Genomic DNA, 18,111 nt, shown 5'->3' with positions numbered 1-18,111 from the left:
TTTGACCTCTTTTTAGCTCCCACACCTCTAGCATTAGAAGTTCTTTGACCTCTTTTTAGCTCCCACACCTCTAGCATTAGAAGTTCTTTTACCTCTTTTTAGCTCCCACACCTCTAGCATTAGAAGTTCTTTGACTCCTTTTTAGCTCCCACACCTCTAGCATTAGAATTTCTTTGATCTCTTTTTAGCTCTCACACCTCTAGCATTAGAAGTTCTTTGACCTCTTTTTAGCCTCCACACCTCTAGCATTAGAAGATTTTTTACCTCTTTTTAGCTCCCACAACTCTAGCATTAGAAGTTCTTTGACCTCTTTTTAGCTCCCACACCTCTAGCATTAGAAGTTCTTTGACTTCTTTTTAGCTCCCACACCTCTAGCATTAGAAGTGCTTTGACCTCTTTTCGGCTCCCTTACCTCAAGCATTAGAAGTTCTTTGACCTCTTTTTATAGCTCCCACACCTCCAACATTAGAAGTTCTTTGACCTCTCTCTTTAGCTCCCACAGTTTTAGCATTAGAAGTTCTTTGACATATGTTTCTAGGTTCCATACTTTTAGCATTAGAGGGTCTTCAATCTATATTTTGAGGTGCCTTACTTCTAGCATTAGAGGCTCTCTATTTTTAGGTGTCTTAACTCTGGCATTAGAGACTCCTCTTCGCTGTTCTCTCCTGTCTTCTAGTTTTCAAGATCTTCTTTCATTAGATTATCTGTGTCTTTCGAGATTTCATTGTCTCTTTTCCTTAGTTCGTCTGTGTCCTAGATTTCAAAAGAGATTTCAGTGCCGCAAGTCCTCACTTCGTCAGATTCCTCAGGGAAATCGAAGGCATTTATTCTTTACCTATCTGGGCAATGAGTAAAGAGATGAATACTATCGATTTCTCCGCATACACTATCATGCCAAAGTAAATGACGAGCAACATGATATATTTACCAATGTCGTCTGGATATGTCCTTACTTTAATGGCGAATTTTGGGACAATCCTGTTGAAGAACTACACGTCACTCACCGTTCAGTTGAACCATTCTGCCTCCATCCTCATTCCCCGCAATCCGTTTTTGCACCGATACAAAGCCTCGTACTTTTTCCAAGAGTCTCCTTTAGTAAGACATCGTCGCAAAAGTCCAAGCAAAGGATTCTTCAAGGCGCATACATTATGATCTTCAAAGCTCAGCTGCCAACGGAAGATCTCGTGTCTTTCTATAGGTCGGGCGATATAAAACGAACGATCTGCAACTTCGGCAGCAACCAAAACCATCTGTAGTTGATGGTGTTCCGAAGACGTAACACATAATTCTTCCCTGCAGCTCCTATTCTGCCAGAACGCTATCTCTGTGAGTTAAGTGGAATCCTTCTTCCAGTCATCAACTCATTTCCTTTTACTCCTATTGACGCGCAATTCCTTGGTTAGATTTCGCCAGCTACATACAGATCATGTGAGGTGTTGCAGGCTACGTTTGAAAAAATGAAGATCAGGTCTTCAGAAGTCATTTAAAGCTATGGGAGGAGTTGTTGAGGACTGCTGGAAATTTCAGTTCTGGAGTCATTCAGAAATCCATGTTAAGTATACGGCTATGTCCTTTGAAGACTTGGAAATTCGGGAAAAATTTTCTTCCGAAACCGTTCTGAGATTCCGTTTTGAAGGCATTCAGAATTCCATGCTAAGTCTATGATTATTTTTTCTGAAGCCATTTGGAAATCTGCGAAAGTTTTCTTTCGATACCGTTCTGAGATTCCGTTCTGGAGGCATTCAGAATTCCATGCTAAGTCTATGGCTATTTCTTCTGAAGCCATTTGGAAATCCGAGAAGATTTTCTTCCGAATTGTTTTAGGACTCGCGAAAAATTCCATTCTTGTTTTATAACAACAACAACAACAACAATAATAATAATGATAATAATAATAATAATAATAATAATAATAATAATAATAATAATAATAATAATAATAATAATAATAATAATAATAATAATAATAATAATAATGATAAACTACGTGATTTGATTTATGGATTTGAGTTGAAAAGTTTTGAAGATGCTAAACGCTCAACTTTGCAGTTTGAAGGAAACTTTAAGATACCCGGACGAAGGGAGAAGGGTAATTGAGGTTTAAAGCAAACCCAATTGAAATAGTTTATTTCAGCTAAATTATTTCAGGCTTGGGATTTAGAACAATATTTCTAGTACAAATCTATATATATATATATATATATATATATATATATATATATATATATATATATATATATATATATATATATATATATATATATATATATATAGTTTATATATGTATATACATGCATGTATATAAGCTTTTGCAGTATATGAATATTCTGTGTATATATGTATATTTATACGATGTATATATACATATATATATACACAGACATATATATACATACATACACACACACACACACACATATATATATATATATATATATATATATATATATATATATATATAAACTATATTTATATATTATATGAATACAGTATATTTGCATGTACTGTACACACACACACACACACACACACACATATATATATATATATATATATATATATATATATATATATATATATATATATATATATATATATATATATACATACATACATACATACAGTATATATACTATTTGTACATACATACATCCCTAAATACAGCAGCCTTCGTATTTTCCCAACTGTTTATACATGCAAAAGCAAATGTAAAATGCTTATCACCAAGTTATGGCTTAACCTTGATATTTCGTCGAGATTCCAGGTGTGGACAAGATATCTGTCCGCAAGCCAATGTACATTTTGTTCTTCAAAACGGAATAACATCTTGAATTCACGATCAAGTTTGGGTAAACGGGGCATGTATTGTTTAACATGCCTCACATCCACAAAATCTGCCATCGTGCTGAGAATCGGACAGAACAACCTTTCTCTTCGAACTGCAGTCTGCTACTGACCACTGACCAGACTCAGCTTTTTCGAAGCATATGCTCTTTATATGAAGTAAAGGGTCTTCTTTATGTATAACCATTTACTTTTATGGGATTATAAGGATATTCTTTTGCTCTAAAAGTAGAAGCTTGTGCTTGAAATGTTTATGAATACAAGTAGAAGGATTTCCTTCATATTCTTCAAGTATAAGCATATCCTTTTCTTTATAAATACCGCCAACTATTTCAGGCTAAGCAATAGGTTATTCATAAAAAACATCTAGTTTTGCATAAGCTTTTTAGATTGCTACAACCACTTCATGAAATACAATTTCTGGCTAAAACCAGTTATATATAAAAGATAACTAGTTATGCATAAGTTCTCAAGATTCGTACATCAAATTGTCCATTTCATGAAGTGCTCAAATGTTTTGCTCATTTCATGAAATGGGTGGGTTCACAAACGGGGTGTAACTTTATATATATGTATATATATATATATATATATATATATATATATATATATATATATATATATATATATATATCTATATATATATATATATATATATATATATATATATATATGTATGTATTTATATGCACACACACACACACACACACACATATATATATATATATATATATATATATATATATATATATATATATATATATATATGTATATATATACATATATATATATACATTATATATATACAAATATATACATATATATATGTATATATATATATATTTATATATATAAATATATATATACATATATATATATTATATATATATATATATACACACACATATATATACATATATATACATACATATATATATATATATACATATATATACATATATATACGTATATATATACATACATACATTTAATTCATCCATTTAATTTTTGATCAAGAGTACCTATTACATAATAGACTTGTAAACTGTTTTTTTTTTTTTCTTTTATCTCTATGCTTATATTTTACAATTTCTATAAGCTCAGGAATTAATGGGCTTTGCATAGACCACTTTATTTTGTCCGGTTTATATCTGTAATTTTTCCTATTCTGTAGTTACGTATAATTATAATGTAGCTGATTTCTGTACTTTTAGGGTTTTACTAGATATACAGTATCAAATATCCCTATATAATGCCTGATTATCACCGCTGATCTCAGGGTATGCCCTAATACTTTTCTCATCCGACTAACAGAATGGTTCTGACATTAGCATGTATAGGCTCGCTCTGATAGCCTAGTGCCCTCCCATATTCAGCTATGCCCCCTTAGGTGCCCACCCACTGACAAAATTCCAGCTACGCCACTGCTGTGATATAGCCTACTTGGTTAATTGCACCTTTGAGCTTTACACTAAAGAAAATTTTCGTTTTAGATTACATATTTATCACTTACGCAGTACTTATCATCATCAGCTTTCATCACTTTAGATTACTAATATCCATTTTTATTTCTTATATTTTGCAGTGCTCCTGAATTCCACCTTCCAGAAGAAGGAAGTTCCCCGATCATTCTCATTGGCGCAGGAAGCGGTGTTGCACCACTAAGGGGTATATGGCAACACTACCATTATCAGTACAGCATAAACCGATCAGGTATCTTCTTCAACTTATCATAAATAAGCATATAGGCACACATAGTATGTCAAGGTAATAGCTTCACTACGTTGCTAGTGAAATCATTGCCGTATAATGTTTTCCATAACCGTATCGCATACATTTCCCTTTAACATCGTAAACTTTATTCTTGATGTGTTTTTATACAGTTGAGTGATGTATGTACAAAATTATTACCAAAGTTTAGCTACAGATCGGCATCTTTACTTGTGTTTTTCTCCCACCACGCTGTTTAAACTCTCTTTATATTTCTAAACAGCAGCATAGTCTTTTCTAGTAAATTGAATTCGCACAGCTACTACATAGAGCAGTCGTTATTCAGTAAGAAAAATGTATTAGAAACTAATTTATACTTTTGTGATGGGCCGAAAGAAGGTTGTGACTCAAAAATAGTATGAAAGCAACTGAGTGAGTTGATTATAGAACACTCTCCTTTATATACAAAAGCTCAAAGCAACAAGAAATTTCATGTTCAAAAACAGACATTGTTAAAGATGAGAAAAGCAGACATGTTTATTCTGGTTCTTTTTAGTGCGAGGGAAGAGCGAAGATACAAGCATAATATATACACGAAATGAACTATGTACGATCGTATGACACACGGTTGGTACACTTTTCAGTGTCGTGTTGAGAAAATGTGAAGATAAATATATTGCCCGTCATGTAATAAGCACCTTCATTAGTGATTACATCAAAGGAGTCTTCCGTTTTCATACATTGATTTAGTTTCACCGAAGGAAAGAAACAAAAAGAAAAAAAAATTGTGATCCCAGTAGTTCTTGTCTTGTAAGCTCCCGAGTTCTGTTATCTGTGTATTTGTAAAGATGGTTATGTGTTTTCATCTCCCCATAATCTAAAATCCTTATATTCCATAAAATAGTTTTATTCATCGAGTTAGTTTTGAGGGTAAAATGTTATAGTCTATCTTTTCTGTTCTATTTTGTACTCAAAGCTCTAAGGCGTGAAGTAACCCTCTACTATGGCTGCCAGACCCGGGCTACAGATCTCTACGCAGAAGAAAAGGCTGCCATGTGTAGAGCCAAGGTGCTAAAGGAAGCCTATCTGGCACTATCAAGAGATTCTAGGATGCCTAAGGTAAGAATGCTATGAGGCTTACACACACACACACACACGCGCACGCACACACACACACACACACACATGCGCGCATAGGCTTTGAAAAACAAATGCGCCTGGATATTAAATTGTGTTTGCAATGAAACAGTTTTAAGTGAAGCTTAAAAGTAAAAACTTGAGCGTGGTGTCCGTTGGCTTGAAAAGAGTTTTTCTCATAATCGATAGAAGGGCAATTTTGAGGGTGTTTAGAACGATTAAAAGTTGTGGTGATATAAGCTAGGTATGTGTTAAAGTTAGCGACTGTTCTGGTGTGAAATTAGGTCCGAGACAAGAGTGCGTTATTTATCTGAAGTGTCAAAAAAAAAAATATATTTTTTTTTTTGGATGGTGTGATAGAAAGGTATCGCCATTGTATGTGGGCACTTGGACAGTGGATTCCCACCTGCAACACACACACACACACACACACACACCCACAATTGACAGTAAACAATCTTATTATTTTTCCATGAAACTTTCATGAAGGACTTTTTAAGAATAATGTAAAGAATAGTTGATATCTAGTGTCATGTTATTCTAGTTATCCGAGTCTCAATTCTAACATGAAAAATAAATTTTCCGTGTTCTGAAGATTAATTCGTTCGGAATTACCTTCCTTATTACTCTATAGAATTGAAAGAAATAAAACGTAGGCTTGGATATCAGTATATAAATAACTTGCTTGCATAGAAGTAGTTTTAAGATGATCTGATCAGCAGCTCATATATTATTATTATTATTATTATTATTATTATTATTATTATTATTATTATTATTATTATTATTGGCCTATTCTTTACATATTCTCGTCTTTCCTCATACACCTGACAACAATGAGATACTTAACACTTCTTCACCCAAGGGGTTAATTACTCTACTGCAATTTGTTCAGTGTACTTTCCTCTTGGTAAGGGTAGAAGAGACTCTTTAGCTGTGGTAAGCAGCTCTTCTAGGAGAAGGACACTCCAATATTAAACCACTGTTCTCTAGTCTTGGGTAGTGCCATAGCCTCTGTACCATGGTCTTCCACTGTCTTGGGTTGGAGTTCTCTTGCTTGAGGGTACACTCAGGCACACTATTCTATCTTATTTTTTTTTTCTTCCTCTTGTTTTTTTTGAAATGGTGTGTTGGGCAGGCTTAATAGAAGGGCCATGGATGCCTGGTGGTTTATCAAGAGGTTATCTTTTCCTTTTTCTGATTCTTTTTCTTCTCAAAACCATCCTTACTGTCCTCCCTTCAGTTGAAGTGGCTATCCTGGAGGGTATTTAGCCTTGCATGGTGTATCGGCTCCTCCATGTTGACCAGTTTTTCCGACTTTTTACTATAGTCTATGGGTATCATCAATCACTTTGTTTATAATTCTGTACGTATTGTTTTTGTTATAATTCTTGTTAATCTAGTTTTTAAGTATGATGTCTCTTTTTTATTTCTATTAATTCATATGCTGTCTGGAGACATTGAGCGAAATCCGGGACCAGTACGTCCTAGATTTCGTCAATGTCGTCTTCTGTATTGCAATATTCGTGGTCTTCATGCAAATATCCAAGACCTTACAGTTGCGTCCAGACAGTATGATATTCTTTTGTGCTCAGAAACTTTGGTTTCTAATATGAGGCACTCATCTGAGCTCCTTATAACTGGTTTTAAGAAGCCAATAATGTTGAAACGTGATGCCATCCCTAGGGCCAGGGGAATGGCGGTGTATATTAGGACCGAGTACCCTGCTTCTCATAAGTCCTGCTATCAATGTGGATGTCATGAGATTCAGGTAATAAAAGTTTGTGGCAGGCATAACAACTTTTATTTATGTTCGATCTACCGGAATCCAGACATGGATGATTCTATCTTCGATTGTCTTCTTACCATTATGGCTAAGATACAAGAAGATGATAGAAAGGCTTCTTTTGTCTTTGTTGGTGATTTTAATGCTCACCATAGGGAGTGGTTAAGTTCTATCTCTCCTACCGATCGCCATGGCTTAAGAGCTTTAGACTTTGCCTCTGAATCAGGCTGTGAGCAAATCATAAATGAAGCTACTCACAGGTCTGGTAATTGCTTGGACCTTGTATACACTGACTCCCCTGGCGTTATAACTGGTAAGGTTGGTTCTCCAGTCGGGACATCTGATCATGCCTTGATTTCATTATTAGTGAAGACTGAGCAGCCTGTCCCTGATATATCATATTCTTGTAAAATTTATATGAAATCCCAAGCAGACTGGAATGGGATTTTACATGATCTTTTGTTCTTGAATTGGTCACAATTATATAATAGTGTAGATCCTGTTGTCCCTTTGAATGAGAATCTAGTCAACATAATTGATAGGCGTATCCCTTCTCGTGTGCTAAGGTACCGAGTGAAGGACAAACCGTGGTTCAATGATGATTGTAGACGTGCTTTTTTGGAGAAGCAGGAGGCCTATCAACTTTGGAAGGGTAACAGATCAGATTTGACCTGGAACAACTATACTCAGCTTCGAGCTTTTGCTCAGAGAGTTTATGCCTCAACTGAAAAGGAGTACAATTTAACCATAAAAGAAACCCTTTCTGGTACAACTCAGGAACATAAATGGTGGTCTACCATTAAATCTGCACTCTTTGGTGTAGATGCAACAGTTCCTCCTTTACTTAAACCAGATGGCTCAGTCACTCACTGTCCAAAGGAAAAGGCAACCCTTTTGGCTGATGTTTTTGACAGTAAACAGAGTAATGAAAAACTTGAACTTCCTCATTCCTGTTTTCCTGAGGCTAAACTAACTAGTTTAGCTTTTCGATCTCGTGAGATTAAAGCTCTGTTGATGGACCTTGATGCTTATGGAGGTGTAGACCCAAATGGTATTTTTCCTTTGTTTTTTATAAAGACAGCAGATTTCTTAGCTCCAAAGTTATCTGTTATTTTGTGCAAGTTAGCAAGAAGAGGAGCTTTTAGCACTAGTTGAAGAATTGGTAATGTTACTCCTCTATGTAAATGTGTTTGTGGTAGCTCAAGTCCCACTGATTACCGCCCAATTTCCATAACTCCCATATTATCTAAAGTTTTTGAACGTCTTCTGGCAAAACGTCTTAATAGGTTTGCTAAAGGTAATCATCTCTTCCCTAGTTTGCAATTTGGTTTTCGTAAAGGCCTTGGAGCATGTGATGCCCTTCTTACAATCTCCAATGCTGTACAGAAATTCTTGATTGTGGTCGGGAAGTTCGTATGATTGGCCTTGATTTTAGTGCTGCCTTTGACCGTGTTAATCATGAGGCCCTTGTTTTCAAACTGAAACAGTTGGGAGTGGGTGGGTCGTTTCTTAGCATTATTATTGATTTTTTAAGTAATAGATCTCAAAGAGTTGTTGTTGATGGGCACCATAGTGATTATAGGAATGTGATATCCGGTGTTCCACAGGGTAGTGTTCTTGGCCCATTACTTTTCATACTATATACACATGACATGTGGTTTGGCCTAGAAAACAAGCTTGTTGCATATGCAGATGATGCTACTCTCTTTGCATCAATTCCATCCCCTGAATGTAGATCTAGGGTTGGTGAATCCCTTAATAGAGATTTAGCTAGAATTAGTGCATGGTGCAAATTATGGGGTATGAAGTTGAATCCTAACAAAACTCAAAGTACGATTGTAAGTAGGTCAAGGACGGTGGTTCCTCAACATCCGGATCTCAGTATTGATAATGTTTCTTTAAATATGTATGACTCTTTCAAAATTTTAGGTGTGATTCTCGACAGTAAATTTACTTTTGAGAAACATATAAGGTCTGTGTCTTCTTCAATTTCACAAAAAAATAGGCTTATTGAGAAAGTCTTTCAAGATTTTCGGTGATCAATCTATTCTGAAGAAGTGTTTTAATTCTTTCATTCTACCTTGTTTTGAGTATTGTTCTCCTGTCTGGTCTTCAGCTGCTGATTCTCATCTTAATTTGTTGGACAGAAACTTACGGTCTATTAAATTTCTTATTCCTGATCTAGATATTAATCTCTGGCACCGTCGTTCAATTAGTTCATTATGTATGTTGCATAAGATTTTTCACAACTCTGACCATCCTTTACATTCAGATCTCCCTGGACAATTCTATCCTGTTCGTAATACTAGGCAGGCAGTTAATTCTAATAGCCAGGCCTTCTCCATCACGAGGCTCAATACTACGCAGTATTCTAGAAGTTTTATTCCAGCTGTGACCAAGTTGTGGAATGATCTTCCTAACCGGGTGGTTGAATCAGTAGAACTTCAAAAGTTCAAAGTTGGAGCAAATGCTTTTTTGTTGACCAGGCGGACATAGTCTTTTTATAGTTTATTTATGACATATTTGTTTTTGATGTTGTTGATAGTTTATTATATGACATGTCTGTTTTGACGTTGTTTCTTATTTTAGAATGATTTATTGTTAATTTGTTCTCTTCATTTATTTATTTCCTTATTTCCTTTCCTCACTGGGCTATTTTTCCCTGTTGGAGCCCCTGGGCTTATAGCATCTTGCTTTTCCAACTAGGGTTGTAGCTTGGATAGTAATAATAATAATAATAATAATAATAATAATAATAATAATAGCAACTAATTAATTACCCTAGTTGGAAAAGCAAGATGATATAAGCCCAAGGGCTCCAACAGGGAAAATTAGCCCATGAGGAAAGGAACAAGGATATTAATACACTACAGAAGTAATGAACAATTAGAATAAAATATTTCAAGAAGCGCAACAACATTAAAATCGATCTTTCATATATTAGCTACAAAAACTTCAAAAAACAAGAAGAGAAAAATATGAAACAAGAGCACTATACCCAAGACAGTGGAAGACCATGGTACAGAGGCTATGGTACTACCACGGACTAGAGAATATTGGTTTAATTTTGGTGTCCTTATCCTAGAAGAGCTGCTTACCATAGCTGAAGAGTCTCTTCTACCCTTACCAAGAGGAAAGTAGCCCCTGAACAATTACTGTGCAGTAGTTAACCCCTTGAGCGAAGAAGAATGGTTTGGTAATCTCAGTGTTGTCAGGGGTATAACGACAGAGGAGAATGTGGAAAGAATAGGCCAGACTATACGGTATAAGTGAAGGCAAAGAAAAAATAAGCCGTAACCAGAGAGAGTAATCCAATGTAGTACTGTCTGGCCAGTTAAAGGACCCAATAAGTGTCTAGCGGTAGTATCTCAATGGGCGGCTGGTTCCCTGGCCAATCTACTACCTATAAAAGTGTAAATTGTCTATTTCCATCTATTTCTGTTTGTTGTATTTACTTTTATGAAAGCGTCCATGGTCTTGTAAATATACTGTAATTATGTATTCGAACTTCCCTCCTCTTATATTACTTAAAAATAATAGAGAGAGAGAGAGAGAGAGAGAGAGAGAGAGAGAGAGAGAGAGAGAGAGAGAGAGAGAGAGAGAGAGAGAGAAAAGAAAAAAAAAATCCATCAAGAATTAATATTTTGATATCTTAATTTTCATCAAAAAAAACCTTGGAACGGGACGCCAACAGTTGTTTGCTTTAAAGGATGAAAATGGAAATATTATCAACAGTAAAGATGGAGTTATCAAAATTGCAGAGGATTTCTGTAAAATGCTATACAGTAGTGATATAAGAAATAATTTTGTCAATAGAAATAATAAGACACCTGAACTGGTACGAAACGTGACAATAGAAGTAAAGGAAGCATTAAAAGGCATGAAAAGTTGCAAAGCCGCAGGCAAAGATGGCCGAACAATTGATTTGATAATAGATGGAGGAGATTTCATAGTAGTAAAAGTGGCTGAACTCTACACCAAATGTCTGCAAGAATGTTCTATATCTACAACGTGGAAAGACTTTATCATTATACTAAATCACAAAAAGGTGGACACAAAGAAAAATTACCATGCTATAAGGTTACTCTCCTGAATATAAAGAATATTCAAAAAGATCGTATTAGGCCGAATGGAAAAACAGCTAGACTTTAATCAACCAAGAGAGCAGACAGGTTTTAGAAGTGGGTATTTAACAACTGACCATATCCATGTAGTTAACCAGTTAATGGAAAAGAATCAACAGAATATGACAAACCATAATGTATGGCATTTGTAGACCATGAGAAAGCTTTGATTCTGTCAAAACCTCGGCAGTAATAAAAGCCCTTCAGAGACAAGGAATAGATGACTCTTATGTTATAACACTTGAAGATATCGATACAGGAAGTACAACAATCCTAAAACTAAAGATAGTGAAAAACTCCGATTGAGAAAGGAGTTAGATAAGGAGATCCCATCTCTCCTAAATTATTCACAGCATGTCTAGAAAACGTTTTTAAACATTTAGATTGGGAAAATGTAGGAATTAGTATTAATGTGGAACACCTTAACAACTTAAGATTTGGAGTTGACATAGCTCTATTTAGTGAATCAGGGGAGGAATTGCAAAAGATGATAGAAGATTTGAAAGCAGGAAGAAAGGACTAAATTAATATGAGTAAAACTAAGATAATGTTCAAAGAAAATGCGAAAGGATAATAAATAAGAGTTATGGACGAACTTCTATAGATTATTAATGAATACACGTACCAAGGACAGACAGTAAGTGCTTCCCCAGAACACGAGACCGAAATTAAAAGAAGGATAAGCATGGGATATAAAGGTTTTTGTAAACGAAATTAGATTGTGAAATGCAAAATTCCACTTTCTCTAAAAAGAAAAGTTTTTTTTATCAGATGGTCCTACCAGTTGTATCTTATGCATCAGAAATTTGGAGCCGTAGTCCTAGAACATGAGCAATAGTTACAACTCAAAGAGCTATGGAAAGAATAATGATGGGAATACACTTACGAGACAGAAAAAGAGGAGCATGTATACGAGGGCAAACTAAAGTAGAGGATATTCTAACAACATATACGAAAAAGAAATGTGCAGGGGATATAATGAGAATGACAGATAATAAATGAACATTAAGAATAACAAAATTGGGTCCCTAGAGGTTGTAAGAGAACCTGGGGAAGGTAGAGAAGACGATGTTTTGACGTACTAAGAAAGTTTACGGGTGTGGACTGGCATAAAAGACTATAAACAGACGCAAGTGGAAAGAAATTTCTGAGCCCTTTGTTCTACAGTGAACTAGTAACGGCTGATTATGGTGATGAATAATTTTATTAGTACTGTACATGGATCATAGACGCGTTTAAAAGTGTATGGCTAACGCATTATAATGTTTAAGTATTAATGTTACATCGGAAGAGCATTAATTGGTTTGAAGATTGTAGTGCTGCCTGAAAAAAACATGTGAAAATTCGCAGTGAATCCAAATACCCTTTACACTATATAAAAGGGGTACAGATCCTAACCAACCCACCTAACCTAACCTAGAAGTTCCCAGGTCACAACCCCTATCCGGGTCCAAGCCCTCGGGCCCCCTTCCCAGGTCACCAACTTGTACTGGCAAGAGGTAATGTTGAGCTGTGCACTATAAAAACATTGAAATTAAAGAAATGAATGACGTGCTTTTATGACCCGGACGTCGAAACGTGGGTCAAAATGCTCTCAATGACTGCTTTATTTCACTTCTGATATCCCATACGCATAATATGTGTGAGTAATTGCGGGCCGTGCAAATTCATTTGTGGGGATCGTATACTAACTAGGATATCATAATAAAAGAAGACTAATAATTCAGAAATTTTTGAAGATGGGAAAACACTAAGACCTATTGCTATTGAGCTTTTCTATAGATATATGTAGCGACAAATATAAAGGGAGTTCCTCCGTGTAGTTGGCAAGTAAAGGATCAAAGTTGTTATGGGTGATATATATATATTTTTTTTTTCTGAAGGCACCTCTTAGTTAAGGATAGCTTGACATATATTCACATACATACATAAATCTATCTCCCCTATATAACAGAGAACAAATGGCTGGCTTTATATATGAATTTATGTAATATATATATAATATATATATATATATATATATATATATATATATATATATATATATATATATATATATGTATGTATATACAGTATATATATATAATCATCATCATCATCATCATCATCTCCTTCTACGCCTATTGACGCAAAAGGGTTCTTGTTAGATTTCGCTAGTCATCTCTATCTTGAGCTTTTAAATCAATACTTCTCATTCATCATCTCTTACTTCTCGTTTCATAGTCCTCAGCCATGTAGGCCTGGGTCTTCTAACTCTTCTAGTTCTTTGTGGAGTCCAGCTAAACGTTTGGTGAAGTAATCTTTCTTGGGGAGTGTGAAGAGCATGCCCAAACCATCTCCATCTACTCCTCACCATGATCTCATCCACATACGGCACTCTCGTGTAGTTTCATTTCTAATCATGTCCTGCCATTTAACTCCAAATATCCTTCTAAGGGCTTTGTTCTCAAATCTACGAAATCTGTTGGATGTTGTTTCATTGTGATACCACGACTCATGTCCATGCAGTAACACCGATCTTACTAAACTGATATATAGCCTGATTTTTATATGTAATTTTAGGCAATTTGATTTCCAAACTTTACTTAACTTAGCCATTTTCTGATTTGCTTTTTTTCAATCTTTCATTACACCCAAATTGTAAAAATCCTGTATTAGAGACCATAGTTCCTAAATATTTAAATGATTCCACCTCATTAATCCTTTCTCCTTCCAATGATATTTCATCTTCCATTGCATATTCTGTTCTCATCCTCTTAGAATTTATTTTATTTATCTTGAGGCCAACTTCGTGTAATATTTCATGAATTTTAATAAGCAGGCTTTGCAAGTCTTGTGGTGTTCTGTTAATAAGGACAGCGTCCTCAGCATACTTTACCTCAACTAATTTCCTGTTACCATTCCAGTCCAATCCTTCTCCACTATCCCCAACTGTTCTATACATTAAAAATGCACGATGAGGATAAACAACACAGGGGACAACACTTTCCCTTGGAGTACACTGTTTACTGGAAATTCGTTTGACAGGACTCTCTACAAAATTGGCCGGGTTTTTCATATTCCACAAATACCAACAAAAGTGGATTTCTATATTATACACATTGCTGCACATGTCTTAAAATGAAAATTTGTTCTGTACAACTTCTACCTTTCTTAATTCCTGCTTGTACATCTCTCAGCTTTTTATGAATCTTTCTCTCCAGTCTCTTTAGAATGAGCATACTATATATTTTCATGACAACTGACCTAAGTGTGGTGGATTTGTTATAACAACAGAAGATGAAGAAAGGCGACGTTGGATGGAACACATTAGTGAGGTCATGAATAGGAGATGAAAAGGGAATAATTTGCTTGATATACGGTCTGAAGCTGAGGAAGACCTTGATGTGCTCATGAATGAATTCAGTGTGTTTGAAGTCGAAGCTATCATTAAAAACTGGAGAGATGGAAAGCCCCTGGATACGATGGAATAGCTGCTGAGATGATATTGGCCGAAAAGGAAGCGACTCCTAGAATAATTACAAGATTATTTTTTTTTAATGTGGCGTGAAGAGGCAAAACCTGATGAATGGGAGCTAAGGTGTTGGTAAAACTCGCAAAAAAAGAGATCTGACTGATTTCCATATATATATATATATATATATATATATATATATATATATATATATATATATATATATATATATATATATATATATATATATATATATATATATATATATATATCGCATGGATCGATCAGGTGATTGTTCATGTGATTAACTTCCACCAAACTTCAGATAATCCACACTGTGATTATTATCCTGTTACTAAAAACTTGGCCGTTAATGTTATGGCTATTCTCGGTATGACTGTTGTACTGTATAAGCTCATAAACTCCGCCAAGCAGTCTTAAATGACTGTTTAACAACTAAGTTTATGCTTTTACTCTGATTAATATTCCGTTATGAATTTCTCCAACCTTTTTATGTCTCTCCTCCTCTATTATTTCTTATAAATCTTGTAGGTTAGCCTTACACACACTCGCTTACACACACACACACACACACACACACACACACACATATATATATATATATATATATATATATATATATATATATATATATATATATATATCACTGAAAATACACGTCAGTAAACTTCTCCATTTCATTGATCTTATAAAAACTCATAATCCTTTTCAGGCTTACGTTCAGGATCTGTTGCTCTTGAACGGTAAGGAAGTGTACAAGCAGCTGGTGCAGAAGTCTGGTCACGTCTACATCTGTGGGAGTGAAAGTATGGCGGACGGTGTCTCTGAGAGTCTCCTCTCCATCGTTCAAGATCATGGCAGGAAGACTGTGGGACAAGCCAAGAATCTTATTCAGAAAATGAAGGTATATATTATCTATAACGCTTTCCTTTTTTTTTCACTTTTCATTGATAGCCAGCGGAGACATAAATGAATTTAATTGAATCATTCACGCCTTTACCTAGAAATACAAAGGAAAAAAAAGTGTTATTCATTACAGGAATTGTTTTCGTTTTCAAATATCAAAGACCAATCGTTTAGCAACAAGAAAATGTCAGTCTCCTTCATGAATGTAATTAATTATACAACTACAGGTTTTCTTATTTTTACTTACATAAATAATTTAAAAACAAATAATGTTCTCATTTACTGTTCGAGTTGCATAAAATGAAAATTTCTTTTTTATAAGCAGACTCCAATTCGTAATCATCTTTGTATAATCAGGCCAGGGGAAATAGCAGAATTGCATCAGGTCACGACACCTTGCCATTGTTGCTTTACTTACTAACTTTAAAGGCTATTTTCCTGGTCCTACAGTATTACATAGGAAAACCCTGCGCACTACTGTTCGGTTTGTCATATACATTTTTGGGTATTTATCACTTAGCCCATTTCTTGTAAATTATCAAATTCACATTTTCGAAGCACTTAGGAAAGAAAGAAGTCTAAAGTTTCTTCTTGAAAGCCTTAATATCTACAGTCTTTCGGATGCCTAGTGGGAGCTTGTTTTACTCTAGAGTCATGGGGCCACATACTTGAAAGCTCTAGATTCTAGAACCTACAGTAAACATACATGATACATCTTTGCCCCAATAACTTGAAACCATCTGTAACTTTTCTCGTGTCGACATGAATCGTTGGCTACACGATGTGTAGCAACTCTCTTGGAAATTTTAGACGTCCGGTTTCGATAACGATGAGTTATTGCACATATCCTAAACTCCATTCTAGCTTTAATATTAACAGGCGGCCATTGTATTTCAATTAGTAGCCTATATGAGTAATCTTTTCTCGGGGTGGGGCACCTTTTTATCGATCTTGCTCCTTTGTTTATTTCTTGTAATTGTTCTTTGGGTAGATTGTAGTAGATGGAGTTACATTAGGAAATCCTGGTAATAACACAGTTTATCACAAGTTCCTTTGTAGAATATTCATCCAGATACTTCTTTACAAAATCAATGTTTCTAAGGTGATATCTAGCGTTTCTTGCTACTTTATTCATTTGATCACCGAGAGAGATATTCCAGTCACGAACTTTACGAGACGATTATCATTTGAATCAGAAAATACAAGAAGCACACGTGTTGTAAAATACAAAATTGGTAAAACGGTAAATGTGTGAAACGAAGTGAACACTGGCAGTACAGTATCTTTTATTATTACCTAATTTTAATTAAAAATTTAATCCCTCACAGGATGAGCATCGCTACCACGAGGACATCTTTGGTAACGGTTCGCCGTCTTAGCAGAGGAAGTATAATATATAGCAGAGGAGGAGACTTGAACTGATGAGCATTTCGTTTGGGAGAGAGAACCAATACGTCTCACATTTTTCATTCCCCGATGAAGAATATCTTGAGCCTCTATAAATTCTACCAAAATTTTATGCACGGTTATGTTTGACCAAAGTACAAACGTAGGCCTACTTTTAAAAGATTTTATATAAGAATAATGAAGCAAAGAGTGGCCTTCTTAACTTGTCAAATATGCCTAGTGCTGTTTACTGCCAAATAGGCAAAATAGTGTGAGCTGTGAAGTGACTGTACAGTTTTAATCATCAGAGGTGTAAGCTTTACTCTCTATACTGTACCTTCGAAAATATTTGTTTATTTATATAAAGGTAAACATCACTATATCAAATATATTTTTGTACTTTCATGTGTGGTTTCTTGAACATTAAGAAAAAAGGATGTGTATTACTTATACCTGTAATGGGATTAGGATTTCGGAATTTTATTTACAAGTTTTTTTTTTTTCTTTTTTCGGGTGAACACGGAGGAGATATCATGTAACAAGGCTAACCTCTTGGAAAGTCTTTCGCTGAATATAACAAGATGTTTAAGATTTCTATCATTTTCTTCAAGCACTATAAAAATGTTCTTTTATGATACCCAAAGCTTGTCTCTGGCAATAATTACAGTAGGAAAAAGAAATCCAGTTTTACCACTGTTATTGATAACCACCTGCTTTAGAAATATACGACTACAATAATG

At 34.9% G+C, this 18,111-nt stretch overlaps 1 protein-coding gene across 1 annotated transcript in view; it reads left to right on the top strand.

Moving 5' to 3' along the window:
- Positions 1-17,871, top strand: part of LOC137646003 (nitric oxide synthase, salivary gland-like) — a 264,792-nt gene extending 246,921 nt beyond the window's left edge. The window contains exons 23-26 of the mRNA XM_068379135.1: positions 4,433-4,560; positions 5,534-5,676; positions 15,792-15,983; positions 17,314-17,871. Of these exons, the coding sequence (XP_068235236.1) occupies positions 4,433-4,560; positions 5,534-5,676; positions 15,792-15,983; positions 17,314-17,364 (514 nt within the window). The 3' untranslated portion in view covers positions 17,365-17,871. The remainder of the gene's footprint in view (positions 1-4,432; positions 4,561-5,533; positions 5,677-15,791; positions 15,984-17,313) is intronic.
- Positions 17,872-18,111: the final 240 nt, after the last annotated feature.

This window comes from Palaemon carinicauda, chromosome 8, assembly GCF_036898095.1.
Source record: "Palaemon carinicauda isolate YSFRI2023 chromosome 8, ASM3689809v2, whole genome shotgun sequence".
Taxonomy (NCBI): Eukaryota; Metazoa; Arthropoda; class Malacostraca; order Decapoda; family Palaemonidae; genus Palaemon; species Palaemon carinicauda.
The sequence above is the reverse complement of the archived record's forward strand: the minus strand, read 5'-3'. Positions and strand labels throughout refer to the sequence as shown.